At 40.8% G+C, this 16,286-nt stretch overlaps 1 protein-coding gene across 1 annotated transcript in view; it reads left to right on the top strand.

Annotated features, from left to right (window-relative positions):
- LOC107105568 overlaps nucleotides 1–16,286 on the top strand; it is a 32,916-nt gene that overhangs the window by 2,284 nt on the left and 14,346 nt on the right. The window contains exons 3-8 of the mRNA XM_015405567.1: nucleotides 170–238; nucleotides 8,039–8,063; nucleotides 9,849–9,881; nucleotides 12,359–12,436; nucleotides 13,730–13,866; nucleotides 15,166–15,285. Of these exons, the coding sequence (XP_015261053.1) occupies nucleotides 170–238; nucleotides 8,039–8,063; nucleotides 9,849–9,881; nucleotides 12,359–12,436; nucleotides 13,730–13,866; nucleotides 15,166–15,285 (462 nt within the window). The remainder of the gene's footprint in view (nucleotides 1–169; nucleotides 239–8,038; nucleotides 8,064–9,848; nucleotides 9,882–12,358; nucleotides 12,437–13,729; nucleotides 13,867–15,165; nucleotides 15,286–16,286) is intronic.

Raw genomic sequence — 16,286 nt, 5'->3', positions numbered from 1 at the left:
AGGTTTAACTGAAATGTAGTAATTGGGGATGATGCTTTAGATTTGCTACTGGAAATAGTCACAAATATTTGCCTGTAAGCATGTAACTTCATAAAAGTTTGATTGCTATCTTTACAAAACAGTTTAATTAGCAAAATATATAACAGAAAATTTCTTTTGACTTCTTCAGCTTTGTAAAGTTCCATGTATGAGCGCTATGATACTCCAGACGCACTTTGCTGGAATGAGACATAAAAAGGTAATTTGTTGTAGTCTAAAGATAAACTCTGTTCTTGCATTCTAAATTGTTTAATGTTTGAATGGCATGTGCATACATAGGCTTTGAAAATAACTTTAGCTGTGTTCTGAGTTAAGAATGATGTTACTGGGAAAAAATTAAGACCCAAGTAGTAAATCTGGTGTAGAGAATCTAACTTCCATCTTCTGATGGCTTCCCATGAAATAAATACAACTGCTTTGGAGTGGCTAGTGAATTACAGTGTTTGGTTTCAAGTCCTTTCAGCTGTGTAGTGTGGTGTTCTCATACGCAATACTAGGGATGTGCAAAAAAATGGGATTTTTAGGGTTCAGGTACATTGAACCCAAAATATATCTGTATTTTCCAATATTCCCAATGTCCCAATTCCAGTATGGTATTCAGATTCAGGGATTTTTTGGAAAACCCAAAATCTTTCATCTCCATTATACTCTCGGGGGGGGGGGAGGCTGTTTTTTGAGGTAGAGGCACCAAATTTGCAGGATAGCTGCTGGTGCCTCTACCTCAAAAACCCCTTCAAGTTTCAAAAATATTGGACCCGGGGGTCTGATTCTGTGGGCCCCCAAAGAAGGTGCCCCCATCTTCCATTGCTTTCAATGGAAGGGGAAAAGGCATTTTAAAGGATTGCTGTCCCCATAAATGCCTTCTCCAAGCTGCCCCACTGCAGCAGCGCAACTCAGTAAGTGAACTCAGAAGGCATTTAAAGTGCTTGTAGTCCTTTCAAATGCCTTCTCCAGGAGGTGAGTTCACCCAGAAGGCTTTTAAAGGGATTGCAATCCCTTTAAACACCCTTTAACCTTGACTGTCCGGCAGCCCTGAAAAATCCCAAAAATATTTTGGATAGTGGAATAATGTCCCCCACCCCACCCCCAGGCTGAAAGAATATCTGGAAAATACTGATAAGGTATTTCCCAGGTATTTTTTCAGCTCAGAGTTAGCTGAACACACATTCCTATGCAATACATGTCCTGTAAATAGTAGATCTTAAAGCAGCCTAAAAAAAGCGATTGAATGTTCATCTGACTGAACTGTGCCATTTAGCAGGTTTAAAACCTTGAGCCACCTTTTATGTGGTTCCTGTGTTTTATAAATATGTTCAGTGGTTTCAACTCAATTTAGCTTTCAGTTTGATTTTTTGCTAGGAAGCTCCTAGAATTCTCATGCAAAATTCCACATGCAGTTTGAAAGCTATAAAGGCCTAAGTTGCATGGAACCATTTTTGTAACAGGTTGCTTTCTCCAATCTTAATTTGGAAGCTTACTGAGCACTTTCCCATCAGTGTAGGTTTTTTGTGCCTTGTTTGGAAAGCAGGATCCCATAGAAAAATGTTCGTCGCTTTTTCCTTGCTAACCTTACCCTTTAGAGAGTCTAAAACTTAAGCATCTTTCTGATGGATGTTGAAATTAGTTCTTGGATGAAGGATGAAGCCAAAGGAGTATTAGTGGTTTAAAAGTTTTGGTCGCTTAAACTGGTTTGAGAAGGAGTTTTTTGGGAACGTTGTACATTTTAATTTATTTTCTCCCTTGAACTTTTGATATACTGTGAACCGTGTGTGTACTCAAACATATTGTTAAAATATCTATAGTGATGCATCATTTGTTGCATCACTGATATAGCATCGTTGGTTGATGCCTGGTGGAGGACTCTTTGTGCTTTGAACACAATTTTTCCAGCTTATCTCCTTCCAATGCAAAACTAAAATTTTGAAGAGAATTTTTAATTGCTATGAAACACATGAAGCTGTCAAACTGAATTTGTTTATCAAAGTCAGTATTGTCTAATGTCTGCTCAGACTGGCAGTGTCTCTCCAGGGTCTCAGGCTGAAGCCTTTCACATCACCTAATGCCATGTCAGAGATTGAACCTGGGACCTTCTGCATGCAGAGTAGGTTATTTACCACTGAGGTATGGGCCCTCCCCTGAAATGATAGTGTATCTTCTTCATACAAATGATTTGTCTTGAATAGAGGCTATCAGATATCTCAACTTTATAATTAAAACCCTGGTGAGATAAACAGCTATCTTATTCTATCTCTGATCTTCCAAGATAAATTTTGAAATATTTGTAGTTTCTTCTTAATCCTGCAGTTACATAAACGTGTAACCATCTATTTTTGTTTTGCCATATTTGTTTCTCAAATATGCTTTTCTAAAGAAGAATTCAAAATACGCTGCAAGTTCAATAAAACAACCAGAGAACTATTGACTTCTTACAATGTGATGGGACATGTCTCCGTTTGCAGGATAAAGCTCATCTTACTGAACATGCATCCATATATTGGATTTTCTCACCTCTCTTCTGTTTCATGTAACATGTTGCTCTGCGACTTACATATTTCTGGTCTTAATTGTATTTTGATTAATGGAAACAGGTAGGTAGTCAGTACTGCCATTGGGCAGGCATTGGAGCAAGATCTTTAGTTTCTTCCATTTCTAGTTCTGCAAGTCGAGGAGCTGAAGCAGAAAAAAAGGTTCTAAAGCCCATGATTCCTTGCTCAAGGTTTTACCTTGCTATGATGTAGTTTACTACTGTACAGTATCTCCCCGGAACGGAAACATATTTGTGCCTTATGAATACCGTCCTTTGGTAGGGCTTCTTAGACTTCTTGCTTCCATCATCCATATTCTTCCCTTCTTTAGTGGATGGCTACTATGAAAGCAACAAGCCACCTGAACAGATTGTGTTTCTGCTGTGTTGTACTGCAAGGCTGCTGATTGTAAATTGAGAGAAGAGCCATTCATCTTGGTACAACATAAATTATAACGACTGTCTTGCCAAAGCTGTCTTGCCAAAATAAGAATTTCGAGAGTTGAGTGCATGGCTGAGGGGGAGTGTTGCACCTCATCTGTAAAAATCACCGTATTTGTGAAAATGCGTGCTGAAGATTGTTAGTCAAATAGCCAGGATTCCTTACTATTCCAGGAATAGGTCAAGACTTGCAGGAATCTCAGGAGGTGAACATCTTCGTATGAAACTATGCTTCCAAAGAACATTTCAAACTATCTGACTAGTATAATTGTTTTGATGTATATGGGAGACTGGCAGTCCTTTCTCTCCTGATGGCCAGGTAGTGGAAAGACCACAGTAAAGCAAGAGAATCAGAAGCAGTGTTCTCCTTATGAGCTGATCCAGTATAAGTCGACAGAAGTCATTTGTATTTCCAGGACTCAGAGCACAGACAACATTGATTACTGTCATGAAATACCTGAACTTTTACATAAAAGCTCCAGAAATGGTGTGGATTGAGTGTTGAAGATGGGATGTCAAGAACAACAAACGAGAAACATCATGACAGCAGAAATTTGGTTGTTCAAACATACAGACTTTTTAATAGCACGTCATACCAGGTTTTTTTTAAAAAAAATTAGACATTTTATTAACCATTTAAAATGTCATACCAGTTGGCCAGTCTAGCTTTGTATAGTCCTGACTGGCAGCAGCTCTCCATATCTGCATGCCTGGTTTGATCTGGAAGCATCAGCAATAGCAAGGTCTCCAGAAGTCTAGGGTCAGCAGAACTGCACTGAAGGTGCTATGGTCTTCCTTTTTTCTGTTATTTAAAACCTTGAATGTTGCTGGTAGTGCTGTGGGTTTGCTGGGAAATTTTTCTGATTCAAATTTTTATTATGAAAAAAGCCAAATGAACCTTGCGCAAGGGCTAGACCATGTACAAGCCTTGGGCTTTCCCCATACTTCATATCTTACAATTAGCCTGTCTAACATGATGGACTTGCAGCACAGCAGCTCTGAAAACTTACAGAATCTATTTACATATGTGGGGTGGACTGTTCTCCATGGAAAAATATAGCATTGGAAAATTACCACCCCATATCACTGGTTATTGAGGTTTTGAAGAATACTTTAATAAAGAAGTTTTCAGGTAAATGCAATCATAAGACATAAAAGAATAGAAAATATTTAGCAGTGAGCCAGGAGAGAGGATTAAATAGCTTGGTGGTCTACTGTATTCTTTTTCACTAGGGTATTGCATGTTAGATAGTCTTTATTGGCCATGACATTCTCTGAGGGTGTTGTGTTAATTTGTAAGCTTCAAGAGAGTCTTCCTCGCTCTAGTGATCTTTACCAGATTGACCGTGTTTGGAATATTTAGATTAATTATAAGAACAAATCTGCCGGCTTCAGCAAAACATACACAGAGAGATTATAGCCGGAATACAATTTTAATTAATTGTATGTAGTAATTGTAATATAGGATGGCACATTATAGACTCATTAGAACGGGTAAGCTAATTACTTTATACACAGCTTTCTGAGAACATGCATTTGAAAAGGCAATAAAAAGGATAATCAAAATAACAAAACAAAGCAATACAACCAGGTTAATAACATGTTTGTCTTGAAGCAAAAACTGCAAAATTTAAAGTTCAAGTTTTCAATAATTATGGTTTCTCACTACCAAAGTTGCCTGATCTGTAAAATTCTAGGAATGAACTTAGAAATCTTCTCTGTGATAGGCTTGCTTTGAGGTGCAGGTATTTATGAGTGGAGGACATTCTGAGATGGTAAGCTGATAAGGATGGCATTATATGCTTAGATTTGAACTGTTGGATTGGCTAATGTTTGTGTACCATCTATATTTTAGAGTATGGATGTAATTGGCCTGTGTTCCTGAAAGAGTAATCTTTTTATGATGGCTTTAACTGCCTCCAGCGATAGCCGGAACGATGTTTTGCATTGCCATAGCTGGTGTTACGTAGTGCTCTGAGCTGTGCTTTGCAGTTACTGGAAGTCTTAGAATTTGGTTTTATATATGGCACTTCAAAAGAACAGAAGTTTCGCCATATCTGATGTGTAGTTATTAAAACTGCACACAGTTCCATAGCTACTGTGTTTGGATATTATCCCATTGTATCTGGAGGTCTTGAAGCATCCCACAAATTTTAAAACCAGGGCATAATAGAAAGCACGTGGAATATTAGGGTGAAAACCTACAGAACTAAAACCTCACAGAAACCATATTTTATGCTAGCAGGGTTACTGAATCAAAATTACTAGTCATGCCCCCAAAGAGTATCTGGGGGTACCAGATGGGAAGAATTTAGAAATATGAACAATTTGTCATGTAAAAGTAAGTATGCTCCCTCTAAGCTGTGGAGTTCTGTGAGCAAAAATTCTGCTTTGTGAGCTACCGGCATTAAAGTTGTGAGCTAGCGATTTGGCTACTGCATAAATTACTTTGCTCTGGAGCCCTCCTTCCTGAGCTGAGACAAAAATGTGTGACCTGGAGGCCAAAAAACTGAGCTAGCTCACACTAGCTCAGTTAGAGGGAACTCTAGTTAGTGGGCTGGTGTGCCTTCTGTCAGTGGCTGCGGGTCACACACACTAAATAATCCACTTTCAATGCACTTCCCAACTGGATTATGCCAGTTCACCCAGTAAAATCCCGTTGAAAAGTGCACTTTAGTGTGTGTGACCACAGCCAGTAATTTTCGGTGTTAGGCGTACTTTTCTAAGACAGCATATGGAATTGGATGGTGAGATTTAAGCCTTTCCCAGATCATCTGCAGTGGTATTTGGATAGGTTATTCTGTGAACGCAGGTCATTGCTACTGTTTCTGGTCATTTTAATGCAAAAAGCTGTATACAGCTTTAGGGTTTATTTTTCAGAATTGCTTAATAACTGATTCTTTAAAAGTTTATTTTGTTATTGTTTTTTTTGCTTCTTTGGGTCTCTTCTTCTCATGCTGTAGACTCACAAGGCCTTTCTCTTTTCCTGTTGTTCCTTAACCAGAAGGCAAGAATGAGTCTTGGCTGGCTTGTGAGGAGTTTAGGAAGATACAACTTACATCCTTGACTTGAAACACTTAAGTTATTTTGCCTTTGTGTGGCTGCTTGGTTATATTGTTGTGCTGAAGAAGAAAAGGCTATCTCATTTTCCAGCTATTCCTTTAGGGATAGAGTTGTCCTTGAGTGACATCTGACAATTCACCAGCTTTAGGGATAGCTGCAGCTGGGTGTGATACCATGTAAAGCAGTATCCCCCAAGCCTGTGGCCTGTTCTTAGAGTGAAAGTGAGGAGGCCACTCTTGACTCTATCCCTAAATCCCTTCACGATGAGGATGTTTCCTGGGACTTGGTGAAGCTGCGTAACTTTTCCTATGGACTATTTGCTGTTTTCAGGAAAAGATGCTGTGAGGACGGTCCCTCTCCTGTGCTTAGGGACAGTGAATTTCCATTAAATCCTCCCTGCTGGATAAGACACAGATGAGTTGCTGAACTCTCTTGAAATAGGAGTTAAAACTCTGGATTGAGTGCTCGGAATTTATAGGAGTCTTCACTTATATTCTGGAACTGGTGTTTCATTTGGTCCAAGCAAAACCTTACATTCTTTTTACATTCTGAAGCTTATTTCACCATCCTACTCATGAAGGGCTTTATTCAAGAAAGCAGTTTTCGTTGGTGACCCTACCAAAAGTTCTTGAAATGACACGGTCAGATTGAATTTGATAGAAATTCTGTGAGCAGTTCTCTGTGAACATGTGCGAACCTAGTGGGTTGCACACCTGTTCCATTCATCTGTTGAGCCACTGTGGAGTAATCCAGGGTGGAAGGGGGTACCCCCCCCCCCCCCCCGGTATAAGATAAACTCTGCTAATATACTGTAGTGTACTGGATGGGCAAAGTATACTTGACAGTTTCTGAAACTTCTGATTAGGGATGGGAGAGTAATGTATATCTAAATAACATCGTAGGATACATATTCATTCTTGATAGCCAATGATTTCCCATTCTTCTAATGAATAGGCAGTTTCCACTTCGATCTGTTTTATCTTTGGTCAATAGCTGGGTCTTCAGGTAGTTCTTGTCTTAATGATATTGAACTTTTTTGGGGGGCACGTAATAGTTCAAGCATGTGGAAAACCTTGTCTCATGGATCAAATTGTTATAATTTTGTAATCTTATCTGCCCTTTTTCCAAGGAGCTCAGTGTGTGCTTCAGTGGTCCCTCTTCTTCCATGTTACCCTGTGAGGTAGCTGAGAGAGTGTGACTGGCTCATAGTTGCCTAGCCAGAGACATGGCACAGTGGGAATGTGAACCTAGGCCTTCCAGAGATTACAAGTCTGACACTTCAACCACTACACCAAGCTGGCTCTCCAGCTTGAAATATTATTAAATCTTGTGTCTTGGAAAAATTACAGAGGTAGCATATAATGACTTAGAATAACCTGCTAAAAACTGAATAGTTAATATTGTAGTTAATGCTTGTCGTCCCCCCTCCCCAAATATTCTGGAGACTTCAGTTCCTCTTCTAATTCCACTTTTTTTGCCCCAAATTTGTTCTACTGATGGAGTTCATTTTAAGTGTCTCATATTTCCTGATGGCTTTTCTGGAAACTTCAGGAAAATTGATTATACATCAGTTTCACAGCATGACCCAAAATCTTGATTTTGCAGGATTCCTGTCCCTAGGATTGTAGGAACTGTTACTGTACAAAAATCAAGATTTTGTGTATGCTATCCCAAAAATCTGGCTGTGTCAGCCACATCATCTGCAGAAGTCTGTCACCTGTTAATGAGAAATACCAGGGTTAATCTCAATTTAACCTTGTATTCCTTGGAGTCATAATTCCATTTTCAGCACTTTCTAGCTTTTGCAGAAAATTACAAAGGCAGTACTTTTTTTTTACCAATAAAAGTTGGCCTTTGTTATCATTTGTCTGCAAAAGCTATGGGCAAAGTAACAGTTTCTTGTTTTTAAAAAGATAGTTAATGAATTATTCTTCTATTTTATGTTCGGAACGCTTGCACCTTCATACTTAGAGAGAAAGAGCCCTGAAGAGAAAATGTAAGTGTATACATATTTCCGGTTTTGCTCTTGTTTGAGAATTCGTAAATTATTTAAACTGTTTTGGTTTTGCTGCTTTCACGACAGTCTGGTGCACAGTGTGTATCTTCTGTGATTGGATTGATCCTCATACAGAAATGTTACCCATAATCTTTCTAGCCTTCATTTTCAATTTAATAGAAACTTAGACAAGTTCTTTTGAATTAGTGTAATTATTCCTTTCTGGAACTATACCAATGAAAGGCTGTCTGGCCTTCGGCAGTAATAAGAGCTGTGTTCTAGACAGTGGGTGGTCAGGTCCACATCTTAAAGGACAGGGTTATTGAAGTATCTGAGGGCTAGACTCAGACACCTGTTTGCAAACCCTGGTCAGGGAACTGGAAAGTAGGGGTGTGCACAAACTGGTTCATGAGGCAAAGTTTGTCACAAACTTGTCCCAGTTCGAAGCCCCCAAATTGATGTTCAGAGAAGGTGGCTTCCCCGAACATTTACTGAACTTTTGTCCAGTTTGGTTAGGCTGTTTGGGCCATTTAAACCTAACAGCTGAGCAGTGTGGGTCCGCCTATCAGCTGTTAGGTTTAAATGGCTGCCAGCCATTTCAGGAATCTGTTCCGCTTCCCCCTGCTTGGAAGCGAGTGGAAGCGAAATGACTTGCTGAAATGGCTTGCAGCGATTTAAACCTAACAGCGGGGCGGGTCCGCCCATCAGCTGTTAGGTTTAAATAGCTGCCATCTATTTACCCCTTCATGGCTGGGAGAAAGGTGGCTCTGAACCTGCGGTTCAGTTCAGGATATTTTTTGGCTTGGTTTGGGGTTTGGTTTGGGAACACCCCCTCTCCCCCAAACCAGGATGTTTAGGTTCATGCCCATCCCTACTGGAGTGACTGGCAAGCAGCTGGAAAGTGTTGCAGGGAGGGGGAGAGTGGTGAAAGGAAACTCTGATTGTTCTTTTCTATCACATTTCCTCTGTCCTCCCTTTCTTTCAGCCCTTCACCCTTCCCAGCATACACCAGTGTTATGGGATGATTGGTGCAGGAAGCAAGTGACAGGTTAGGGATGGGTTAAGCCTGTTGCTGCTTCCTCCCGCCACTGTTTTATTTTTCAGATGTTCAATAGCTGCCTGCCAGACATCCTTTCCTTGCCAAAAAGTAAATAACATTTGCTTCACTGGTATTTACTTCCAATAAAGTGTGCTTAGAATGAGTCTTAAGGCCAGCTGCCACATAAGTTACTAGTGATTCTTCTACATGATGTCAGCTATGTTGGTCTTAATTTGAAAGTACCACTGAGGTACAACTAGGCACCTCCATCAGCTTCCACATGATGGCAGTACCGTACAATGCAGCTCCTACTTTTTATCTAGTGAAGGAAACTACAATAGAAGGTAAGTTTGGATTTCAGTCTAACTACCGTAAATTAATGAATTCAGTACAGTCAGAATATTTAACTTCACAAAGACAACGGTTTTCTGTAGAACGCTAAAAAAGACAAACTGATAAAAGGATGCTTGCCTTCATTGATTCAGTTCCAATTCAAAACAATGTTGTGTGGAATAAATTCTGTATACTGGTTGGGGTGTTCGTAGGTGGAGGCTAGTTTGTCAGGGCTTGGAGTGAAAGTAAGCTGGGAATCAAGAGGCAAAAGAGAAAAGAGGGTCCAGCCCAAGAGCCTAACAGTGTGACAAAGGCAGGGATACTTCAAAGTGTCCATGGTCCCTCGGGAGCAGTGGCATTATACCGCATATTGGATACTAATAGGAAAGCATAATTCTTGGGTGTTTTCCTAGGTGCTCCAGTGATAAATGAAGAACCACTGTCTGGTAAGTATGCCAATACTCAGTACTGAATAACACAGGTATTCCAATAATCAAAATCACAAATTTTTAAATCTGATAGCAAAATTCACATAATTTCATAATTTGGGGCTGATAAGTAATCCATGTGATGACGTACCCAAATCTCTGGTGCACCTATATTTATATTATGTGCACTTTTGAGAGTCTGAAGAAGGATATTGCAGAATTGGGGGAAATAAAGAAAAGGTAGAGAAAAATGGATAGGGAATAGAGCATTTTGTGAGCAGAGTAGTTTAAGATGTTGGTGTTTTTCAGTTTAGCCAAAAGTGGGCAGAGGGTGATTCGTACAATTACGACGGGAGGAAGTGTGGAGAGAAGGAATTATATTCACACTCCTGACACTAGAACTTTGAGACACGGATGAAATTTATGAGTAGGTGGTTGATATGACCTTGTTTAATGTATGGAATTTATGGCCACATGCTACTGTGATGGTCTTTGGCAAAGGTGATAGTAAATGGCTGACGGATTCACAGAGGATAAATTTACAGTGGCTGTTATCCAAAATAATAAGAATAGGGTTCCCCTTGTTGAGATCTAGCATATCTCCAGTTGCCATGTACAAACAGGCATTGTCATCTCCATTCCTGACTTCGTTTAAGAACTTTCCAGAGGCATCTAGCTGCCTGCCCTTGAAGATGGTCCTGGACTAGATGCACTTTGCCAAGATTGACGGTTGAGTTGGTTGTACAGAATACAGCTGTGGATCTTGGTGGTGAGATTCACCAGTTTCCATTACCTCAATAGATTCCCCCCCTTCCCAGTACACTGATCTCCTTGAAGTGCTACTATCGGAGGGACAAGGGGCCCTCTCCACCCAAAACAGCAGGAAAAGTGAATCAGTAACACACACACACACACACACACACACACACACACCACCCATTACTGGAAACTATCGTTGAGATACTTGCCATGATCTAGAATACATGGACCAAATTTGTTTTTCTCTATCTTCCACAGACTAACAAACAACTTTTAGTTGGCAAGCTTTCAAGCCTTGCAATTCTTTTTCAAGCATAATGCTGAAAAACATAATATTAAAATGGATAGAAAGAGGGAAATTGTTGCTGTCCGCTATTGTTTCCCGTTCCCTGGATCTACTCTGTGTGTGGGAATGAGGTGTTTAGCAGACAGGCTGCCCTCTTGGACCAAGGTGCTCCTTAGCAGACTCTTACCACAACCTAGAGATTTTAAATACATTAATAGGTTGCTGTGGGCCACCTGTGGGCTTCCCTGCTTCTGCATACAGTCTGTGTATGTGATGGGGGAAAGTACTACATCCTATCCCTTTATCCTTTAGTAGGTAGAGTGTGCTTGAACAGCAGGCTTGTGAGGGTAAAATGACTAGAGTCTCTCAGAATCAAAGTATACATTTTGAAAAAGGTTTTGTTCTGTGTACACATGAATTAATGGGAAAACTAAATGATGAAAATACAGGGTAAAAAAGAAGCAGCTTCTTGATTTTTAGAATATGGGAAAGGCTTAAGTTTCCCACAGCATGGTATTGAGAAGAGGGTGCGGCAAAAGAGTTACAAAGAGTGCTTCTTGCAGTCCCATATTTCAAGGATGTCTCTCACAAGCAAGGATTTTATCTTGATCCGGTCAGAAATTGGGGCACTCTCTCAGACTTGCTGCCGAAGGAGAACTTGGCCAGTAAAATATTTCCCCATGTTTGCGGGGCCTGTAGTACAGAGCATAAAGCATCGAGGTAGTGGTGCAGAGGAATGTTCAGAGCATTGAACATTCTATGTTGTTCCCCCTGGGTTGAGAGCCAGTTTGGTGTAGTGGTTAAGTGTGTGGACTCTAATCTGGGAGAACCGGGTTTGATTCCCCACTCCTCCACTCTCAGCTGCTGGATGACCATGGTCAAGCCATAGTTCTGTTAGAGGTGTTCTTGAAAAGAGCAGTTTCTGTCAGAGCTCTCTCAGCCCCACCTACCTCACAGCGTGTCTGTTGTGGGGAGGGGAAGGGAAAGGAGTTTGTAAGCCGCTCTGAGACTTTGAGTGGAGGGTGGGGTACAAATCCAATCTCCTCTTCTCTTCATTTGCCAGGTCACTGGAACAGTGACATCTGTGTGCTGATTCCCCCAATCCCAGATGCTTATCCTTCTCTTACTATAACAGAGCTTGTGGTGCAACCAAAACCTTACACAAGACATGGGCTGCTTTTGCCCAGAACATAATGGTGTGCTATAACAGTCCCTGACAGATCAGGATATGTCCATTTATGCAATCTGGTTTTGTAAAATTTACATTAAAGAGCCATGAAGGAAGAATTACAGCAAGACTCAAAAACTCGCAGCACTTCTGAGCAGCTAGTTGGCCTTAGAGTTATAGGCTATGTATTGTGTCAGTGGATTTCTGTAGGCAGGAAGTGTGATGAATGTCCACCGTCTTAGAATTGCCCCATATAATACAAGGGTTTTTTTCCCCTCTTAGTAAAGAGACCACTTTCAAAAAGCATAAGATGTCTGAAAGATTACATGAAGGATCCCAACAGAGAAGAGCCTCTTATAGGTAAGTAGTTTTAGTTGGAAAACGTCATTAGTTTTTATAGTTAAGAAATCAAACAGCCAGACGTCCTCTACAACAGTAGTAGGTTAAAGTCAAAGGAAGGAAGGGTGTGTGCAGAGTGAAAGTAATTGTTGAACCTCTCTTTGGTCCCTCCTAATCACAGGAGTGGGATGGGGGCAGAATTTTCCCTTCTCTCAGCAGTCTTCCTACTTAATGGGACCCTGAAAGGGAAGTGGATGGGAGCATTAAGGGTGGAGCACACAGCATTTTGGATACCATTTCTCAGTTACTTGAGGCTATGAAAAACTCTTCAGGTCCAGGGAGCTGGCTCTTACCTGTGATCTTGTCTTGTGATTATTTTAATATGAGTAACAGTTCTTAAGTTGCTTCAGGTAGTTGGTTGCATTACAGTAAATTTCTTGGCCTTACCTCTGATGGGTGCTTTTGAGACAACATGTGCTTAAACATGTTACACATAGCAGTGGCGTTCTGCCAAGGAATAAATAGAATAAATACTACTCCTCTGCATATCACACCTAATCCAATCACGCCTGCTGTTGTCATTTCGCATCTGAAATCATTCCACTTTCCAAGATATAGGGACAGATGAACTCACATTCTAGCTGTATCTGAAGAAGTGAGCAGTTACTCACGAAAGCTCCTCCCCCTGCCACAAATTTTGTTAGTCTTCACGGTGCTACTAGTCTCTTGCTCTTTTCTACTGCTAAGGAAGAAATAGTGATGGTTCAGAATCATCTTTACATTTCAGTTTAAGTGTTGCTATGCTTTGTATAACTCATTTCCCTGTTGTGAGGAGATCAGCTGTCTGCATTTGAAGGCTGCTTAATGTTGAGTGTCTGTTTCCATGAAGCCTGGGTTTTGTGATATTTGGGTCTGGAGCCTCCATCCCTGCATGTTTCCTCCAGACCTGTAGTTCTGCCAGCAGAGCTGTTGTGTGCTTGGATTTCTCAGCTCCCTACATACTTGCAGCCACATGATTGCTTTTGCTGCATCACCCTGATCCACATATTGGTAACTTCAAGCTTGCGCCATTGCTCACATATAATGGCATACACATTTTTCACTACATAAAAGCTGAGTCTGTATTTTTGGAGAGAGCATCTTTGAACAGCTAGTGTTAACCAGGACATCTTTAGTGCATCACTCTGAGGGACTGGAAAACATAGGAAGTCTTTCATGTTGCTTGCAATTCATAACATTGACTGGTACATTAAATTGTATATATTTTGAAAGTTGCATAGACTTCTTTCCCCGTTGCTGTGTTTGCATCTACAGGTTTGGAATATGTGCTCGAGGTTCGATTTCAAGGGAGAAGAGATCCTTGTTATGAATGCCAGCTGTGCCAGTTTAATACAGAGATAGTGCCAATGATAGAACATCTCATTGGCCAAAGACACAGAAAAGTATATCTTGTAAGTTAATTGTATCTTGTGCCTGGGGAACTGGAAAGGGTGTAAGGGTAACTTCAGCTCTGGCAATTTTTTTCTCATCCAGTATGGAGTAAGAGTAAGATAGCATGTCTTACCTCGATTCATAGTAAAAAATCAGAATGGTGACATATGCACTATACTGCTAGTTCCTATCTCTTTAGAATAGATGAGGTATTCTAAGATGGGAAATGCCAAAGGTGGGTTTTGCTATAGTTCCCTAGGCAAGTCAATACCAGCGAGGCAGAATCCTTGAGATTATCTGGGATCAGGGGTTTGATACCTGGGAGAGGATAAATGAATGTTTGCTTGAGGAGCAGATTGGCTTGCTTTGACCCAAGGTAGTAAAGTGACGTGTAAAGATGTAAAATGTCCAGAAATTCTGAAGCCATGTTGTCTCAGTGGAAAAAAACAGAAATTTGGGGAGACATTGACATTTTGTTGCTTCAACATCATTTATAACTACTGGCGTATTTTATGGAATTTAAAAGGATATATGCCTTAGCTTTCTTAATCAAAATTGCAAATGCATCCAATGCTAAAGCAAGATAGCACTGTGAACTGCCGCACCCTGTGCTATCTTAGCATGTTTTACTTATTCCAGAAAAGAAGATTCAGTTTCATAAGATTTTCTTTGGTCACTCCCCAAGATTTCCTGATTTTCCCGATGGAATAATTTGAAAAAGTAAAGTTCTCAGACATCATGCTATACAGGCAAATGAAACCTTGACTTTAAAAGCATTTCGCTCAACTCAAAGAAAAATACTTGGAATTAGTTGTTTTCATTTCTCTTCAAAATATTCCAGTTTTTCCTTCCGGATAATAGCAGGCTATATATTAGTAATAGCCTGTATTTAAAAAGCATTTCACTAAATCCAAGAAGGCAAAAATTCAAGGAGTGTTTTTAGTGCCTTCCAAGTGCTTACTGGAAAAACTGAAAGTCCTCAGAGTGAATATGTCATGAATTTTTTTCAGTGATCTCCAAATGATCTCCAAATGTCCAGTTTTTCTATTGGAAAAATTTAGGGGAAAGTGGGGGGGGGGGATCTCCTTTTCTATAGTTTTCCAGCTTTTTTCCGGAGTCTTCACATTTATTTATTTATTTATTTATTTATATTTAAATTTATACCCCGCCCTACCCCGGAGGCTCAGGGTGTCATGTGACAATTGCTAAATGAATACTTTACTTATTGATTTTTTTAAAAAAAATAGCTACCTACTTCAGGTACTTGGGCTATAACGTAGGCTTACATATTAAAACTCATCTGTCTTTTCTCTTGGCAGATGAAACATTTTCCAGATAAAGGAAAGAGAAACGCAAATGATCCTAAAGAAGACAGAGTTAGATTTCTTAGGCGAATAGCAAGAGAAGTAGAGAAGGAAGAAGGTTTAAAAATGTATAAGGTAAGAAGATGCAGACAACAGCTGGTAACACTGCAATAACATGCCAGGCTTTTGAGTAGGGGCCGCTGCCACCACTATTCCATCACCGCAATTTATGTATCATCGCACCACTTCCACCATTATGTGGTTCTATCGGGGGGTGGGGTGCGAGGTGACCCTGGAAGGAGAAGGGATGACAGGCTATTGGAATGTTGCCGTTGGATTAAGATCTACCCCATCTTGTGATAAAGGGAGCACTGACACTTTGTTGTTTGTATTATATTGTTTTATTCTGTATGCTGTTTTTAACTGTTTTAACTTTGGCACTCGTACCTCGCTGTTAGCCGCCCTGAGCCTTCGGGGAGGGCGGGATATAAATCCAAAAATAAATAAATAAATAGGAAATGATAATTCGGTTGATGTTCTAAAATTCAATTTGTTTAATATTTTAGAAACATCTGTCACTTTAATTCAATGCAAAAATAGGAGGTTAAAAACCTACAGCAAATGTAGAACATTTTAATCTCTAAAGATTAGCCTGGCTAGGCTCATTAAAGATGCAGTCTCACTGATGCATAAAGTCAGGTGACACTGGGACTAAAAACTATAAGTCTATATATCTAATAGCCAAGTCGCCCCCTGGTGTGCGGATAGCTAAATCCGTGCACCGGGGGGACCTGGCGGGGAGGGGCCGGCGGTCCCCACGTGTGCACAAAAATCTGAAAACTTAAAAAAAAATGGGGGATACTTAAATCCCCCCAAAACTGACAGAGCGTCCCCTGTGCGTACGCAGGGAACACTCTGCAGCCAGCCTCCTCGCCGCCGCCTCGGAGCTGAGCGGGGGGCGGGGCAGCGAGACCTGGCTGGCTACAAGCTGCCGGGCCTCGCTGGGGAGGGGAGGGGGAAGAGACGAGCGGCCCAGCGGCAGGAGCCGCCGGGGCTCGCTTCGGAGGAGAGGGGGAGGAGGGGGGGAGAGATGAGCGAGGCCCGACGGCTCGCTTAGGAGGGGAGGGGGAGAGAGA

This window comes from Gekko japonicus, unplaced genomic scaffold (assembly GCF_001447785.1).
Source record: "Gekko japonicus isolate JY-2015 unplaced genomic scaffold, Gekko_japonicus_V1.1 scaffold1085, whole genome shotgun sequence".
Taxonomy (NCBI): domain Eukaryota; kingdom Metazoa; phylum Chordata; class Lepidosauria; order Squamata; family Gekkonidae; genus Gekko; species Gekko japonicus.
Note: the sequence above shows the minus strand (reverse complement) of the source record. Positions and strands in the feature narration are given on the sequence as shown.